Source organism: Hippocampus comes, unplaced genomic scaffold, assembly GCF_001891065.2.
Source record: "Hippocampus comes isolate QL1 unplaced genomic scaffold, H_comes_QL1_v1.1 scaffold207, whole genome shotgun sequence".
Classification (NCBI taxonomy): domain Eukaryota; kingdom Metazoa; phylum Chordata; class Actinopteri; order Syngnathiformes; family Syngnathidae; genus Hippocampus; species Hippocampus comes.
The window spans coordinates 351,859-366,703 of NW_017805146.1; the positions used below are offsets into that span (position 1 = coordinate 351,859).

At 46.6% G+C, this 14,845-nt stretch overlaps 4 protein-coding genes across 10 annotated transcripts; 2 read left to right on the forward strand and 2 right to left on the reverse strand.

Annotated features, from left to right (window-relative positions):
* Window positions 1-6: 6 nt before the first annotated feature.
* On the reverse strand, window positions 7-3,059 carry nudc (nudC nuclear distribution protein). Of its 4 annotated transcripts, none has more exons than XM_019867862.1 (10): window positions 2,878-3,059; window positions 2,438-2,515; window positions 2,120-2,332; window positions 1,952-2,029; window positions 1,548-1,658; window positions 1,282-1,476; window positions 1,124-1,207; window positions 375-493; window positions 225-309; window positions 7-146 (listed from the first exon to the last, which is right to left on the reverse strand). In XM_019867862.1, the coding sequence occupies exons 1-9, from the start codon at window positions 2,950-2,952 to the stop codon at window positions 258-260; spliced, it is 1,005 nt and encodes a 334-aa protein (XP_019723421.1). In that variant the 5' UTR covers window positions 2,953-3,059; the 3' UTR covers window positions 7-146; window positions 225-257. The 4 variants fall into 4 exon arrangements, with proteins under 4 accessions (XP_019723421.1, XP_019723420.1, XP_019723419.1 ...); XM_019867861.1 differs by having other exon boundaries at window positions 7-156; XM_019867860.1 differs by having other exon boundaries at window positions 7-152; window positions 217-309.
* Window positions 3,060-3,116: 57 nt separating this feature from the next.
* kifap3a (kinesin-associated protein 3a) lies at window positions 3,117-6,089 on the forward strand. Its single transcript, XM_019867758.1, has one exon. The coding sequence runs from the start codon at window positions 3,212-3,214 to the stop codon at window positions 5,627-5,629; it is 2,418 nt and encodes an 805-aa protein (XP_019723317.1). The 5' UTR covers window positions 3,117-3,211; the 3' UTR covers window positions 5,630-6,089.
* A 482-nt stretch (window positions 6,090-6,571) lies between these two features.
* kdf1b (keratinocyte differentiation factor 1b) lies at window positions 6,572-10,263 on the reverse strand. Its single transcript, XM_019867858.1, has 4 exons — window positions 10,079-10,263; window positions 7,918-8,819; window positions 7,683-7,769; window positions 6,572-7,421 (listed from the first exon to the last, which is right to left on the reverse strand). Exons 2-4 carry the CDS (start codon window positions 8,798-8,800, stop codon window positions 7,324-7,326), a joined length of 1,068 nt encoding a protein of 355 aa, XP_019723417.1. The 5' UTR covers window positions 8,801-8,819; window positions 10,079-10,263; the 3' UTR covers window positions 6,572-7,323.
* LOC109514577 (palmitoyltransferase ZDHHC18-like) lies at window positions 8,762-14,501 on the forward strand. Of its 4 annotated transcripts, XM_019867809.1 has the most exons (10): window positions 10,667-11,212; window positions 11,246-11,399; window positions 11,483-11,643; window positions 12,032-12,181; window positions 12,350-12,487; window positions 12,561-12,612; window positions 12,698-12,800; window positions 13,218-13,330; window positions 13,404-13,503; window positions 13,877-14,501. In XM_019867809.1, exons 1-10 carry the CDS (start codon window positions 11,110-11,112, stop codon window positions 14,162-14,164), a joined length of 1,362 nt encoding a protein of 453 aa, XP_019723368.1. In that variant the 5' UTR covers window positions 10,667-11,109; the 3' UTR covers window positions 14,165-14,501. The 4 variants fall into 4 exon arrangements, with proteins under 4 accessions (XP_019723370.1, XP_019723367.1, XP_019723368.1 ...); XM_019867811.1 differs by lacking the exons at window positions 10,667-11,212; window positions 11,246-11,399 and adding an exon at window positions 8,762-8,839; XM_019867808.1 differs by having other exon boundaries at window positions 10,666-11,399.
* The last annotated feature ends 344 nt before the right edge of the window (window positions 14,502-14,845 follow it).

Genomic DNA, 14,845 nt, shown 5'->3' on the forward strand with positions numbered 1-14,845 from the left:
TCATTTATTAAAAAAAAAAAAAAAAAAAACAACCATTTCACACCACACAAACAGAGATGAGAATGACTTCTTGATACCTGGATGTGAATGAATCAAATAACCAGTTGATGTGCAGCCAGGCATCATGTTGGACACACACACACACACACACACACACACACACACACACACACACACACACACACACACACACACACACACACACACACACACACAGGCAAACAGACATACATGCACATATGCACACACAGCAGATCTCAGCTGAATTTGGCTTTGGAGAAGTCCATCTCGGGATGCTGCTCCATGAACCTGCAGGCAAGAGCGGCACAGTTAGCGCTGCCTCCTAGAGGAAGTTTGGTGAAGAACAAGCATACTTTTTCAGGATGTCCTGCTTCTTCTGCTCCTCGGACGTGGGCAGGCCCATGGACTTCTGTCGCTGGTCGTACATCATCTTCTCCACCATGCCGCGTGTTTCGCCGTCCAGGTCAGACAACTGCTCGACAGGCAAATGCAGAGGTTTTCATTTGTTATATTCTGACTTCATAATTTAAAAAAAATGGAGGCTTTTTCCTTGAAATGACCTCACTTAATATTGGATCATTCTCACTGTTTATGGTAAAAGATATTGTTTCCCGGGAAAATATGATAAAAAAAACTTTGCGTGCTTCCATTTTTTTCTTGGGAATTTGTGTCAAAACCTTGAAACTTTTTTTTGAATTGATTGATCTGATTAGATTCTAGTATTGCAAATGCAATCAAATTTGTCCTGCCTTTTCAAGCCACTTGCAGTGATGTCACAAGCAGTAGACTGTGATAGCAGTGCCCCCAAGTGGACAAAAATATTCCCCGCACCTCGCATTCACATTTAAGAATGTGTTTTAAAATGCAATATGACTTATCACCCGATTATCAATTATTCATCAATTATCAATTATTGGTGGGATAATCAGGAGACTATGCGCTTAAAATAATATTCGATAACTTAATTTGTGTACGATTTAAATATATTTTTGGCTGAATATGACACATTTTTCCCAGATGTTATTCTTTCGAGAGGAGCCCTCACAACAGTCCTTGGACACTGCGAGCAGTTTGTGAAAGAAACGTTGCAAACTGATGTCACCTTCGAGTTCTCTGGGCAGATCTTTTTGGTGTTTATTTCCGGATCTGTGTCAACGACCTTGCTCCACCACTCCATTTTGTTGATCTGTAATTCAAGACAATAATGTGTTTGACCGTTGTTTGTGCTCCTTCACAATGACGGCAGAAAGACAGCCCCACCTTCTCCAAGTGGACCAAAACCACCTTGCCGTCATCTAACAGCCAAGAGCTTTCCTCCACCTTCACCTCGTTGAAGAGCTGCCCCTCCACGACGGGCGGCTGCCCTTTCAGGCCCACCTTGATCGAGCGCCGCTGGATATCCACCACCACGTCTCGGCCCTTGATGCGGAACTTCACGTCGAACGGCACCGTCAGCTGCGGGCGTCAGAACACGAGCTCGGATCAACGCGCCCCGCTTGAGCACCTCCAACTTGAGAGACACTCACGTCCAATTCGGACAGCGTCTGAGTCCACTTGTAGCTGGGTAGGTCGGCGCCGTTTCCTGCATTTGGCTTTACTTTATCTTTGTCTTTCTCGTCCTCTTCCTCAGAGTCAGACTGTACGTGCAAAACAAGGAACAAGTCAGCACAATCTAACGGAGTCGCATTACCCCCCGCTATGTTGTGGGTCAAATTAACCCGTGTGTTAACGTATCCTTAACTAACGTATCGCACAATCTGTAAAAATCAACTGAATTCAAAAAAACAAAAAAACTGCTTATTCAAGGAATAAAACCTGGGAGATATCACCACAATGTCTGATATGTGAGGATACTAATTGGGCAGAGCATTCTTTGGAAATAAGTCTTTATGCTTTAATGGCAAGTGGATGTGCATGTTCATATCCTCACCCCCTTATCTTTGTCTCCTTTGTCCACTGGCTTCTCTCCCTTCTCGGTTTCCTTCTCCTTTGTCACGTCTTTGTTCTTCTGCAAGTCATGTGCACGGTGGTGAAACTCATCAAGGGAGAATTGGAGCGAAATTCGCATGACCAAAGAGGACAGGAAAAATCGCGGTACCTTGTCGAGTTCCATCTGAAGTTTCTCTGCTTCCTCATCGGTCAGCTCCTGAATCCTGGGGGCGTCCTGGCTTTTCCTCTTGCGCTCTTCCTCCTCGGCTAGCTGGGCGGCCCGTTTGGCTTTCTCCTTCTTTTCCTTCTCCTGCTTCTTCTGCTTTTCCCGCTGGGCTTCCTTTGCCATCTTGCTGTGGTGGGCGAACACATCCTTGACAAGCTATGAACACACACACACACACACACACACACACACACACACACACAGTTACAAGATGCAGATGCGTTAGCAACACATCAGACAGCCATTGTGAACCATTCTCACCTTTTCTGCGGCACCTGCATCACCGCCGGTGAAAAAGTCAGTCTTGCGCCGCAGGAAACTGAAAAATGTGTTTACTAACTGGAGACAAAAGAAGACATTGTTAAAACGATTGTGACTTGACGTTAAGCATTTACTCCCCTCCAGAACTTTCATAAGCTTAACAACTGACAGATCTGTAATATCGAGACGAACAAAATGGCTGACAAGTGTTTAATACCAGGCACGTTAAATTGATTTTCATTCTCAATTACACAAAGAAAACATATTAAACCACTTTATTAAATAAGCTACACATGACATTAGTGCAAACGGTTTCATGAAATATACTGTCGTAATGACAACAAAAAATGTGCTTCTAAAGGCGGTGTGCGACGCCTAGCTACCGGCCGCCCGCATTAGCTTCACCGTTAGCCAGAGTCACAAAGCTTCCAATTCAATACCTCGTGCACGCCGCCTTCGTGCTGCTGCGCCATAACCATCAGCATCCCGTCATACTTGTCCTCGTCGTCGCCCATAATTCTTCAAAATGGAACAGCGTGGGGAAAACTCAAAGCTGGATGCCTCAACTGCAAAGCAGCAGCAAACGAGAGAGGCCCGGTTGTGTTGCGCGACTCGCTTCCTGGAGACAAGGCCCGCCTCTTAGGCGGAAACCCAATCAGAGGAAGAGGTTTTCGTGGAAAGCGGAGACGACCAATAGAGCGAGGGCTTGGGTTTGTTACGGAAGTGACGTCAGGGCAGGGTGGATCTTTCTAGAGAAATCCAAGCGGAGGAAAAATGGACGCTTTGCAAGACGTAGATTCCCGGTATCTTAAAAGGAAAGTGAAGGGATGTACCCTCGATGTCCACCCAACAGAGAAAGCCATCGTGGTCCAGTATGAAGTAGAGGCGACGATACTCGGAGAGCAGGGCGATGCCATGGTCGGAGGTCGTAAAGAGTGTCAGAAAATTATTCGCCTGAAAAGCCTGAATCCGAACACCGATACCTCGGCGTTGGCTCGGAAGGTGGTGGAAGAATGTCATTTGATTCACCCGTCGAAGCTTAATGAGGTCGAGCAACTGTTGTTCTACCTTCAGACCCGCAGAGCGTCAAATGACGACCGGGAAAAAAAACAGAGCTCCCCCGGAGACTTTGCACCTTACGCTGGCGTCGAGCTCAACGAGGAGGTGAGCATCAACAACATCGATGAGTATTTAGAGCTGCTGTACGAGGACATGCAGGAAAAGATCAGGGGGGCCACGCTGATCTTCCAACTGGCCCGCAACCCAGACAACTTGGAGGAACTCAAACAGAACGAGATGGCTTTGGCCGCACTGGCTCGGGTTCTGAGGGAGGACTGGAAGCAAAGCGTGGACCTGGCAACCACCATCATTTGCATTTTCTTCTGCTTCTCTAGTTTTTCACAGTTTCATGGACTGGTCACACATTTCAAGATTGGGGCCCTGTGTATGAGCATCATTGAACACGAGCTCAAGAGGTACGACCTGTGGCAAGACGAGCTCCAAAGGAAGAGGAAGGCCTACGAGGAATTCTCGGAGAACCCGAGTCTGAGAAAGGAGCACGAGAAGTCCCTAAAAAAGTATCAAAGCCTTCTCGCCAAGCAGGAGCAGCTTCTCAGAGTTTCCCTTTGTCTGTTGTTGAACCTCGCCGAGGACACGCACACAGAACTCAAGATGAGGAACAAGAACATAGTTAGCATGCTTGTGAAGATTCTGGACAGGAAGGATGAAGAGCTTCTTTTGGTCGTCGTCTCCTTCCTCAAGAAGCTTTCCATCTTCTTGGAAAACAAGAATGACATGGCCGAAGTGCTTGCCGTCGAGAAGCTGGCCCCGCTGCTTCCATGTGAGCACGAAGACCTGCTGAGCACCACCTTACGCCTGCTGCTCAACCTTTCTTTTGACAGCACTCTGCGCAGCCAAATGGTCCAGGCCGGACTCATCGCCAAACTCTCCTCGCTGCTGGCCGACGAGGCCCAGCGACAGCTCGCCATGTGCATCCTCTACCACATCAGCATGGAGGACAGATTCAAGTCGGCGTTTTCCACCACAGACTGCATCCCGCAGCTCATGAAGATGATTTACGACTTTGGAGATCAAAAGATGGACTTTGAACTCGTCTCGCTGTGCATCAACCTGGCGGCGAACAAGCTCAACGCCCAAGTCATGTGCGAGGGCAATGGTCTGAAGATGCTGATGAAGCGCTCGGTGAAACTGAAAGACGTTCTGCTGATGAAGATGATCAGGAATATTTCCCAGCACGCTGGCCCCACCAAGAGCTTGTTCTTGGACCACGTCGGAGACTTGGCGGCTCAGATCAACGTGGAAAAAGCCGAAGAATATGTCATTGAGTGCCTCGGAACGCTTGCAAATCTAACCATTCCCGACCTGGACTGGGCACTGGTTCTCAAAGAGTACCACTTGGTGCCCTACCTGAAAGAGCGACTCAAACCAGGTGCCGCTGAGGACGATTTAATTCTGGAGGTGGTCATCTTGATTGGCACCGTCTCCATGGACGACTCCTGTGCAGCCATGCTGGCCAAGTCGGGCATCATTCCCGCTCTCATCGAGCTGCTCAATGCCCAGCAGGAGGATGATGAGTTCGTCTGCCAAATTGTCTACGTTTTCTATCAAATGGTCTTCCACAAAGCCACCCGAGACGTCATCATCAAAGACACGCAGGCCCCCACCTACCTGATCGACCTGATGCACGACAGCAACGCGGAGATCCGCAAAGTCTGCGACAACACGCTGGACATCATTGCCGAGTACGATGACGAGTGGGGCAAGCGGATACAGAATGAAAAGTTCCGCTGGTACAATTGCCAGTGGCTCGAGATGGTGGAGAACCGGCAGCTGGATGAGACCGGAGAGTCCTTACTCTACGGGGACGACGGAGACCCCTTCATCGAGAACAGAGACATTCTGGAGAGACCTGATTTCTTATACAGCGCCGATGGGATCCTCTCAACAGACGGCGCCATCAGCCCCGAGTTCTACGCCAACTTCAAGAACGGAGAGCTGGGCCCCTCCTACCCGGGAAGCGTTTCCGACGACTTTGCCACGTCGGGTCACGGTCCCGCAGATCGTCCGGTCAGCGCTTACGGCTTTCGGCCAGATGAACAGCTTTTCAACTACGCCGCCTCCTCCCAGTTGACGTGGAACCTTGCCAACGTCAATAGCGATGCAGCGATTTAGGGTGGCGGTCTGCGGAGAAATAGTCAAATCCCGTCACCGGTCTCCAAGCCGTCGAGTCGAAACCATTTCAAATGTTTAACGCGGTCAATGTTTGGAACGCGGTGAAGTGTCGAGGAAATTAAGCAACGCCAAGCTACACAAAACACCTGGCGAGTTGACGTGGCCGATGTCTCCGGTAGATGCGCGCGCTCTAGTTCCTCGTCTGTCGTATAGCATCTGAAATCGGTGGCGATGCGGCTTCAGTCTTGCGGGTTCATAGAAAACTCACCATTGGAATATTTGCACTTTTGTGTCCAACCTCAGTCTCAGTTTGTCAATGTCGTTTACGAAAATATCGTGGTGGGCTTTCTGTACTTGGTCGTCCATCATTAGCTCGTATTTATTCTCTCACCTGTACATTAGCATGCCGGATGCCTTTCGTCGTGACTCAATAGTGAGCCCATTTAAGAAAATAATAATCTAAGTGTGTTTCTAATTCCCATTGTAATATTTTTATGATGCATGCAGTTTGACGTTTTACCCAAGGTAGATACCACGTTGAAGATGTACAAATAACTACACAAGCTGTTTCTTTTTTTTTTTTGTAATTATGTGATGTAATTGTAATAATGTGGCCACTCACAAAACAGAAGACGTGCTCAGGCATTTTAAAATACGGGCGTTTGACTCTAGAAAATATCAAACATTGCTATGACATGTAACCTGACAGCATAGGTCTAGAGTGGGTTTTTTGTTGTTTTTTTTTTTGTTTTTAAACAATAAGACATCAAGATGACTAAATACAAGTAGACAAAAAGACAAGATATGTAGCCACTGGATTTATTTCCAAACCACTTAATTATGACGTTTAAAAAACAAACAGCAGTTATAAAACATCGTGTGATCTGCATATATATATATATATATATATATATATATATACACATACACACATGGGCGTGTTATATATATATATATATATATATATCATTGATTGAAAGCAAAACCCGAGGCACACAAGTCCAAAGTAAGCACCAGATAAGAGCGCGCACAGACGCAGGTGGATGACTTCCCCTAACTTTTCACAAGCCATTCTCGTGAGAAACGAACCGTGACGAGTTACGTTTGCATGTTTAGAACAGCGTTGTTAATTCACGGGGCCACAAATCCACCTGGAAAAGCTTGCTTCATTTAAACTTGTGAGGATGATTAGCATGCAGCGGGCAACTCCCTTCATCGCGATACATTCGCCACGTGAATGTAGCAGCCACAAGACGAGACGTAAAATAGATGGAGGGCAGAATGGATGTTGGAAAAAAATACGGTGAGCTGCTGGCAATGTGGCGTTCCAATTACAAGAATAAATCAGGCGATTAAATCTAAAAGCGGGGAGCCCTGAGTTGACATGTCGTCTGCACCCAATTCTGGCTCCTTGAATGAGTCGCGGGGGAACGTGTATGGGCGGTCCTCGGTTCACGACGGTGCAGAGTTGAAAGGTCGCAAATGGCGCACCATGAGCTTGTTTGTGTGGCGGCGTGAGAATAATGGTCAGTGACCACATCTGATTGTTTGATATTTCACGACCTCCAAACTGTTTTTCCTCAAATACTGAATGTAATGACTTGGACTACGGCGACTTACGGGCAAATTCGGATGTCACCGCATCAGTGGAACTCGCTCGTGAATCGAGGACCCCCTGTAATTTGTGGACAGATTCATGTTCTAACCGATGTGCGAATAAGCGGGACGCCCGAGGAGTTGGTCTCGGTGTGGGAGGGCGTGTAGCTTGTTGACGTCGAGCTGGACGTGCGACCTGCGCAAACACAACACAAGGTTACGGACAGGGGATGTCGTGCTCACCGTCTTGCCGGTTCACAGGGCCCGGCACCAAGAGATTATGTTTTACTGCTCGGCAAATGTAGATGATGGCTTTCGTTGCCTGACGACGCCAGGTTCCAACGAGGCAAAATGTGCGCTGAGCAATGTCAATAAGGATTCTAATTGGAGTTCTAAGAGCATGGATTTCATTTTCAAAAAAAATGAACTCAGATAATAAATAACAGACAATTTTCACCTTCAGTGTTCCTCCAAATGTCGCGGGCACACTTGTCAGAGGAGGTCAATTCTGATATTTGGATGTTGGGATTGGATTTGTAGTCGTCTTTGAATGGAGGGGGAGAGAAGACAATTGTAAGGTAGGAAAGTCATTCGATTATCACCTTGAGCAGCCATTACCAAAATGCTTTTGCTTGACGACACACCAGAGTGCAGGTCACGGAACAACTTCAATCGGTACGAGTGGAACTTACTGTTGTTGCTGAACGCAAAAGAGGCGCTCTCCCTCATGGTCTCGTTGCCGCTGTCCGACAGCGTCCTCTCCCGGCGCGAGGCCACCGGACGTTTCTTCTTCTTGCTCCGGCGCGTGCTGATGCGAATGATGCCGCGCACCAGACGACACTCGGCCTCCTGCTCATCCATCTGGTGCTCCTCGGCCAGCGAGTTGATGAGCTGGTTGATGGCCTTGCTCTTGCGCAGGAACACCGAGTCGGTGGTGCAGCGGGCCAACTCCTCGATCTGGTACTCTGTGTAGAGCTCTAGCAGCTTCTTGGTGATCAGCGAGTCCACGTTCTCCTCGCCGTCCTCCCCGTCATCCAGCCGTATGACCTCGTCCAAAGACGGGTGGCAGGGCTGCATTTGAGGCACGTAGGTCATAGAGTCGTCATCGATATAATGCCTCGGGCTGTCCACTTTGACTCCGGCGATGCGGACGTCCCCCAGCCAGTCGGCATCATCTTCCTCCTCCTCTTGGCGGTCTGCCGGATTCTCTGGGCGGAGGCTCACTTTTTCCGGCTCGTCCGGGACGCTCTCGATGGGCGCCAGACACGGGGCTCGCAGGCACACTTTGTACAGGCCGCACGTCAGGACGCTGCACATTAAAGTCCTGCAGGCCCTCGGAGAAGCGCAGGGATTGCAGGTTTGCGTGGCAGGCGGGAGTTCAGCTGACGAAGGCAGGAAGGTGTCACTCTCCTTCCCGTTGGAGTCTTTCGGAGGGGATTCCGGCTCTGGCTCGGAGGGGTCCACGCAGCGCTCCTTGTAGGACGAAGACCCCCGGTGACTGCTTTGGCTCGGTCCTCGATTGCAGCTGCCAGGCCTTGGGCTTTCTCTCGCGCTGCCTGCACTACCTACGGACATGGCTTATGGACTCCGGGGTCTGGACACAAATACAGAGAGGTTAGTTACATTTTATGGAAAATTGCTTTTGATTGCCTTGTATGGTGAACCGCAGTTCATCGTTGGGAATAAATTCCAGATCTCAAAAACCCACAACAAAGAGAGACCAGGGATGAGCTGATCACATTGTTTTGAGTGACTTGAGATTGAGTATCTGCCAAGATGGATATCTTGGCAATTAATTCAGAAGAAAAAAAAAAAGATTGCGCACCAAATCCAAACATCGCCGAACATATAGTGGTGAAGCACACAATAATAATCTGACCCAAAGGGTAAAACTAGTCTTAAAAAAATGTTTTTATGTATTTTTTTCTTAGTTGTCTTGATCCAATCCGATGATCAGAAGTCAGGGACAATCAGATAATTCAATAATTTATGCTTTAATTAAAAAAAACACGTCAACACGTAAAAGTATTTGAAGACAAAAAAACGTTTTTTTTTTGTAAACTGTATTACTGAATGTGTATCTGATGTGTAATTTTTGAATCTTGCGGGCACAATGGGGCAAATGTACATTATCCCTGACCCTACAACAAGTTTCCCCACCAGGATTTGGCAGCTAGGTCAGCAGAAGATCTGCCATTTTCAAGCAACCACGTGAAAGCACCATCACATCTTAGCCAAAAGGTAAGGTGAGCTGCTATCGGCGACTGCGTAATGAAGTGCTGCTTCCACAAGTGAAAATGCAATCTCTCAACTCTTGCCAATTTTTACAGGCTCTCGTTTTACGGGGGCGTGCTTATTTTTATGAGAGCCAGCACTTCTTCGTTTGACGAATTTGGTTGATCGCTTGTGGCTATTTTTGTCATTTTCACTACATTTCCTCAATGGGGAACACAGACAACCAATCATTACCATTATACTAGCAAGGCTAACCGGTGCAGAAAATGGATGCATAGAATGTATATACTTTTGTTTTCGTTTTTAATGGGAACATGTAGGAGAAAAGCGTCATGGCTGACGTTATGTTGTTTTTTAAGACATGACTAATCAATCAACACAGTTCTTTACGTCAACAGAACGGATCGATTGTTTCGCCCGCAACGAGTTATTTCTTACTAAATGAGCAAATACGCATGTTCGTAAGAGTTTACTATATTTGTAGTAACCGAGGGAGGAAAAAACTCAATAGGCCACATTCCCGTCGGCGTATTATAATAAATGTCACTTCCACGGGGGCGACGTCAGTCTTTTTCCTCCATTACAGCACTGACGAGTATCTCAGTAAATACGACTTACAATTACAGTTCCTCCACGTAGCAATTCGTAAACGATCGCTGCACTCTTCCCCTTTCATTCACCATGTCTTATTAATGCATCTCGAGACGACAAACTTTGTTGTGGTCGTCCTTCGGGAAGTAAGTTTGTGGACAGTTCGACAGTGCACCTGAGCGTCAAGGTGGGAAGTAGAAACAGGTAATGGGGTAGGACTTCCGGGACTTCGTGGGGTTCAAAATTAATTGTGGATAAGACTCGCGGTGACTCACGTCATCGCGTAATGGCCCGGCAATGATGATAGAATATCTGAAATCGGTTAAACTTATTTGTATTCGCTGAGGAACACAACCAATCACAGAGTTGTCTTCGGCGGTTTGATTTTATTTTGGTACTTCTACCAGCGAAATTCATTGGTGGCAACTGCTAACTTGATGTACAGGCATGTAGCAGGAAGCGGATTTTTTTCAGATTTTTCGTTATGCCCCGTTCTTGTTTAAAGGTATTGCTACAAAAATAATAATATACATAATATTGTTAATTTACAGTTATTTTTCAACGGGGGCACTTCAATAACAGCCCAAGTATAAAAGGCTTTTATTTCGAAGTTGGCAATCCGGAAATGTTGTTTCTTCTGCGTGACAGGCATGCAGCATGCACTGATGAGTAAACATTAAAGCAGTTTAATTCATTCAGGACGAAAGCCAAAGACTTCGGTGAGAGATGTCATTCTCGTTGGTTTGCGCTCCTTTCCGGTGCTTCGATTTTGTAATATAGGTTGATTTGTGTGAGCGATTAATGGCTAACATGCTAAGGATGCTCGGTGGGGAACCCTTTCAACGGACGCCAATTTTGCATTTGAATCAAAGGGGACGTATATAACTACCAGTCCGCTATGGAAAATAACGAATGTAAATCCGCGGACGGCGTTTTCGTCTTCTTTGTAGCTGGCTATTCATAGTGCCTCGTGTGAGCGTGACTATTGATCCCAAACGTGATGACGCCACTGGTTCGTTCGGCAAAGTCGTGTTAAGAGTAGCAGAGCGCGTCCTGTCATGAATAAAGGTGACTACCAGCAAATTGACCCGAGGACACCTGGGACTCCCACGCCCACCTCGTCGGGTCACCCCCCCCAACCCCGACCCCATTCCCAACCTCAACCCCAGAACCACGGGGAGAACTTCGGCAGCGAACCCCTCAGAAAACCTCGGAGGAGGTGGGAGGTCTTACCTGGAAATAACCGCTTCTTCTGCGATGGACGTCTCATAACGGCCAGTCAGAGCGGTATGCTGCCCCTAACCCTGGGCCTCATCCTTGTCACCAGTGGATTATTCTTCATATTCGAGTGAGTTCATGGCTGTCTTATGTTTTTGTATTGTGCTTCGTATACCTCACATAGCAAACCAGGCTGTTTCTCTTGTATTCTAGCTGTCCTTTCCTGGTCAAACACCTGACATGCTACATACCCGCCGTGGGAGGAGTCCTCTTTGTATTTGTGCTGGTCACGCTGCTTCAGACCACCTTTTCAGACCCCGGCATCCTGCCTCGAGCGACGACGGACGAGGCGATTGACATCGAGAAGCAGATCGGTACCCATATTCTCAGTTTTTTGCGGAAACACGTAATGAAATCCTCCAAGATGCTTTGAGATGGCACTCAAGCCTTGCCTGAGAGAAACATGGTGGTTTGGCATTCGTCCGTTTTGCTTAATGCAAAATGCCAACGATGGGCTAACAAAAACTGTGTCAGGTGTCATAATAAGCAACAAATGTTTGAATGCCAACAGTGGTGCAAGACACGTAAACACTTAACAATACTCACAGGCATACATTCTTTATCCTCTGCGTGAGGAGCTGAGAATGGCTTCGTGTACAGTTTATCCATACATCAGTGTTATACTTCCCCGACGGGACACACACCAATATTGATTGAATCTTAGAAAAAAATGTGGCCTAAACTTTTTTTTTTTCTTCCCAGACAACACCGGCAGCTCTAGCTACCGACCCCCGCCGCGCACGAAGGAGGTGCTCATCAACCAGCAGGTGGTCAAGCTCAAGTACTGCTTTACCTGCAAGATGTTCCGTCCTCCGCGCACTTCCCACTGCGGCCTGTGCGACAACTGCGTGGGTGAGCTTTTCCTCACTCGACGGGAGATGTGCGGCATTATTTTTGCCTCAGGTTTCAAATGACAATTACTTTTTTTCCTTCAAAAATATGTTCCAAAGACTTCCAATTTTATATTGAATAACTCTTGTAACTGTCTGTACTGTACTTTGTGTTTGGTTTGTCCTTCAGAAAGATTTGATCATCACTGCCCTTGGGTGGGCAACTGCGTGGGCAAACGCAACTACCGTTTCTTCTATGCCTTCATCGTGTCACTCTCTTTTCTGACGGCGTTCATCTTTGGGTGTGTGGCTATACATCTGGCAATGCGTAAGCGAAATAAAGGATGTCAGCGATAGGGATCGGAAGTAGTGATGGGACCATTGATGTCTTTTCCTTTCAGGGACTCAAGATGAGAAAAGCCTGGTTCTGGTCCTCCAAGAGAGTCCTGGCAGATATCCTTTACCTTTTGGAAATGACATTTGTAGTCAGTCATCTCCACTTTAACCTGCATTTGGTCTTCTTGACTCGACTATGCACCGCCGTGGAGCTGGTGATTTGTTTCTTCTCAGTCTGGTGCATCTTGGGTCTCTCAGGCTTCCATACGTACCTCATCGCAACCAACCTTACCACAAATGAAGACGTGAGTAACACTTTCGCCTTATTGCGATCCTGTATTCAATGAGATCTGTCCAGTCATCTATTTGAAAACCTTAAAATGTCATTGAAATATCCGCCCTCACTTTTCCCATCAATGGTACCATCAATGAACAAATATGAAAAATCCAAACTTGCCCATGAACAATTGTGTTTGTTTCAATGGTAAATAAGCAATCAAAAAAAGTATTTTCTATCATTTTGAATGAGACATTTTCATTACAGAGCAATTTTGTGTGTGTGTGTGAGTGTGTAGGTTTGTCTTTTTGGGTGAATTCAAGGAACACAACAATTTAGTTTTTTACCCAACATGAGTTGAAAATAAAGAACAGATTGGCACAAAATGTTCCTTGGATGCCTTAGGGGTTAATAAAAGGGCTAATGGGTGTTTTTCCATACGCAGATTAAAGGTACTTGGTCAGGGAAGAGCGGTGCACAGGACCACACTAACCCCTACAGTCACAGAAACCTGTTCATCAACTGTTGCTCTGTACTCTGCGGACCCATGCCACCCAGGTAAGACTCATTTCATTGTCACGTATTTACGGGAACATGTCTGGTCACTTTAAAACATTTTTTTCTTCCGCAGTTTGATCAACAGACGAGGCCTCCTCCCCCCAAATGAACACCTTCAGGCAGATGCAGACATCGAACTGCCTGCCACAGCCGACTCAAGCCGGATAAATGTGGTAGGTTGGCTTTCCTTTGGGAAGCTTTTTTTTTTTTTAAATATATTTTTTTGCGGGGGGGCTTCCTTGACACACTGGAATGACATCTAGAGTGTATGATTTAATCTAACTGTGTGTGCCATATGCAACATAAAGCTGATGAATGATTGTTGGGTGTTTTCATGCAGCGGATGTGCACATTTGTTTGACGGTACATTAGAAACAGGCTGTGGGGTAGGTAATCCATTTAATCCGATTACGTCACAGCTCTTAATGGTAACATTTAGCCCCCCCGTTGTTTATTTTTACAGTTGATACAGAGACTAACTAGTTGTATACGAGCAATTAAAAAGTAGTTTTTATATGTACCCCACCTTTTGTGGTGTGTCCTCAGCCCAAGCATGAAACCAAAGGTCTGCCGGAGTCCAGCATTCACACACCTGTGCTGTCTACTCAGTGTCCTCAGGGGAAGTCACAGTTGGCCAGAGGACCGGCGGCGAATGCTGAGCCCACGTCGGACATCTCCTCAAACTGGGAAGCGCACCGGAGCGCCGGTCCACCGCCTAGCGATGCTGCTCATGTGCTCCCTGCCGAGACAAAAGCCAAGAAAACAAAAAAGCGCATGGCCAAAGTTGCCTCTGATGTCCAGGCTTCACGCCACGGCCAGAAGGAGGAGCCATAAAAGTGCCGGTTCCTTACCCCTTTCACCCCGATGGCACTTATTTTATATATTTTGATCAACCTTTTCAGGGAAAGTTTGGGAAAGAATTTGTTATTGTAGATTTACCATTTTTATTGGTGAAATGATGCACTAAAAACTTGGATCCATGTGCTGATTCTTTTCTAGATCTGTTCGGACTGTTGAAACTGGATAAAGGTTTGATTTGTGTCAATGTTAAACACCAATACGCATCTTGTTTTGCCCTCATATTGAGCTTGTATCCATTAATATAGTGTAGTTGTCCACTGGAATCATGTTTACTCTCAATGAAGACGACCTAATCTCTCTTTTTGGCCAATTTGCACCAAGCCGGCTCTCAAGTCATATATGGAAGAACATACTGTATGTCATGTTTATCCACATTGTAATCCCCAAGGCAATAGCCCTAAAGATGCAACAAATAATATCCACCTGGACTCCGTTTAGAGGGAGAAGCATGTTGTGCTGAATGAAAATGTGAAGAATATAAGAACAATCAAACGCTATGGTAATGGACCGTTTCTCTTTTGTTGCTGCTACAGTCTAGCTTTTGGCCACTAGATGGAAGTGAAAGCTTTTAAAATTAATAGGGGGGAAAACACGGAAGCCCAGGAAGGCTTTTGTAGATTTGCTATGAGAACGATTGTTTCGTGGTGTGAGGTT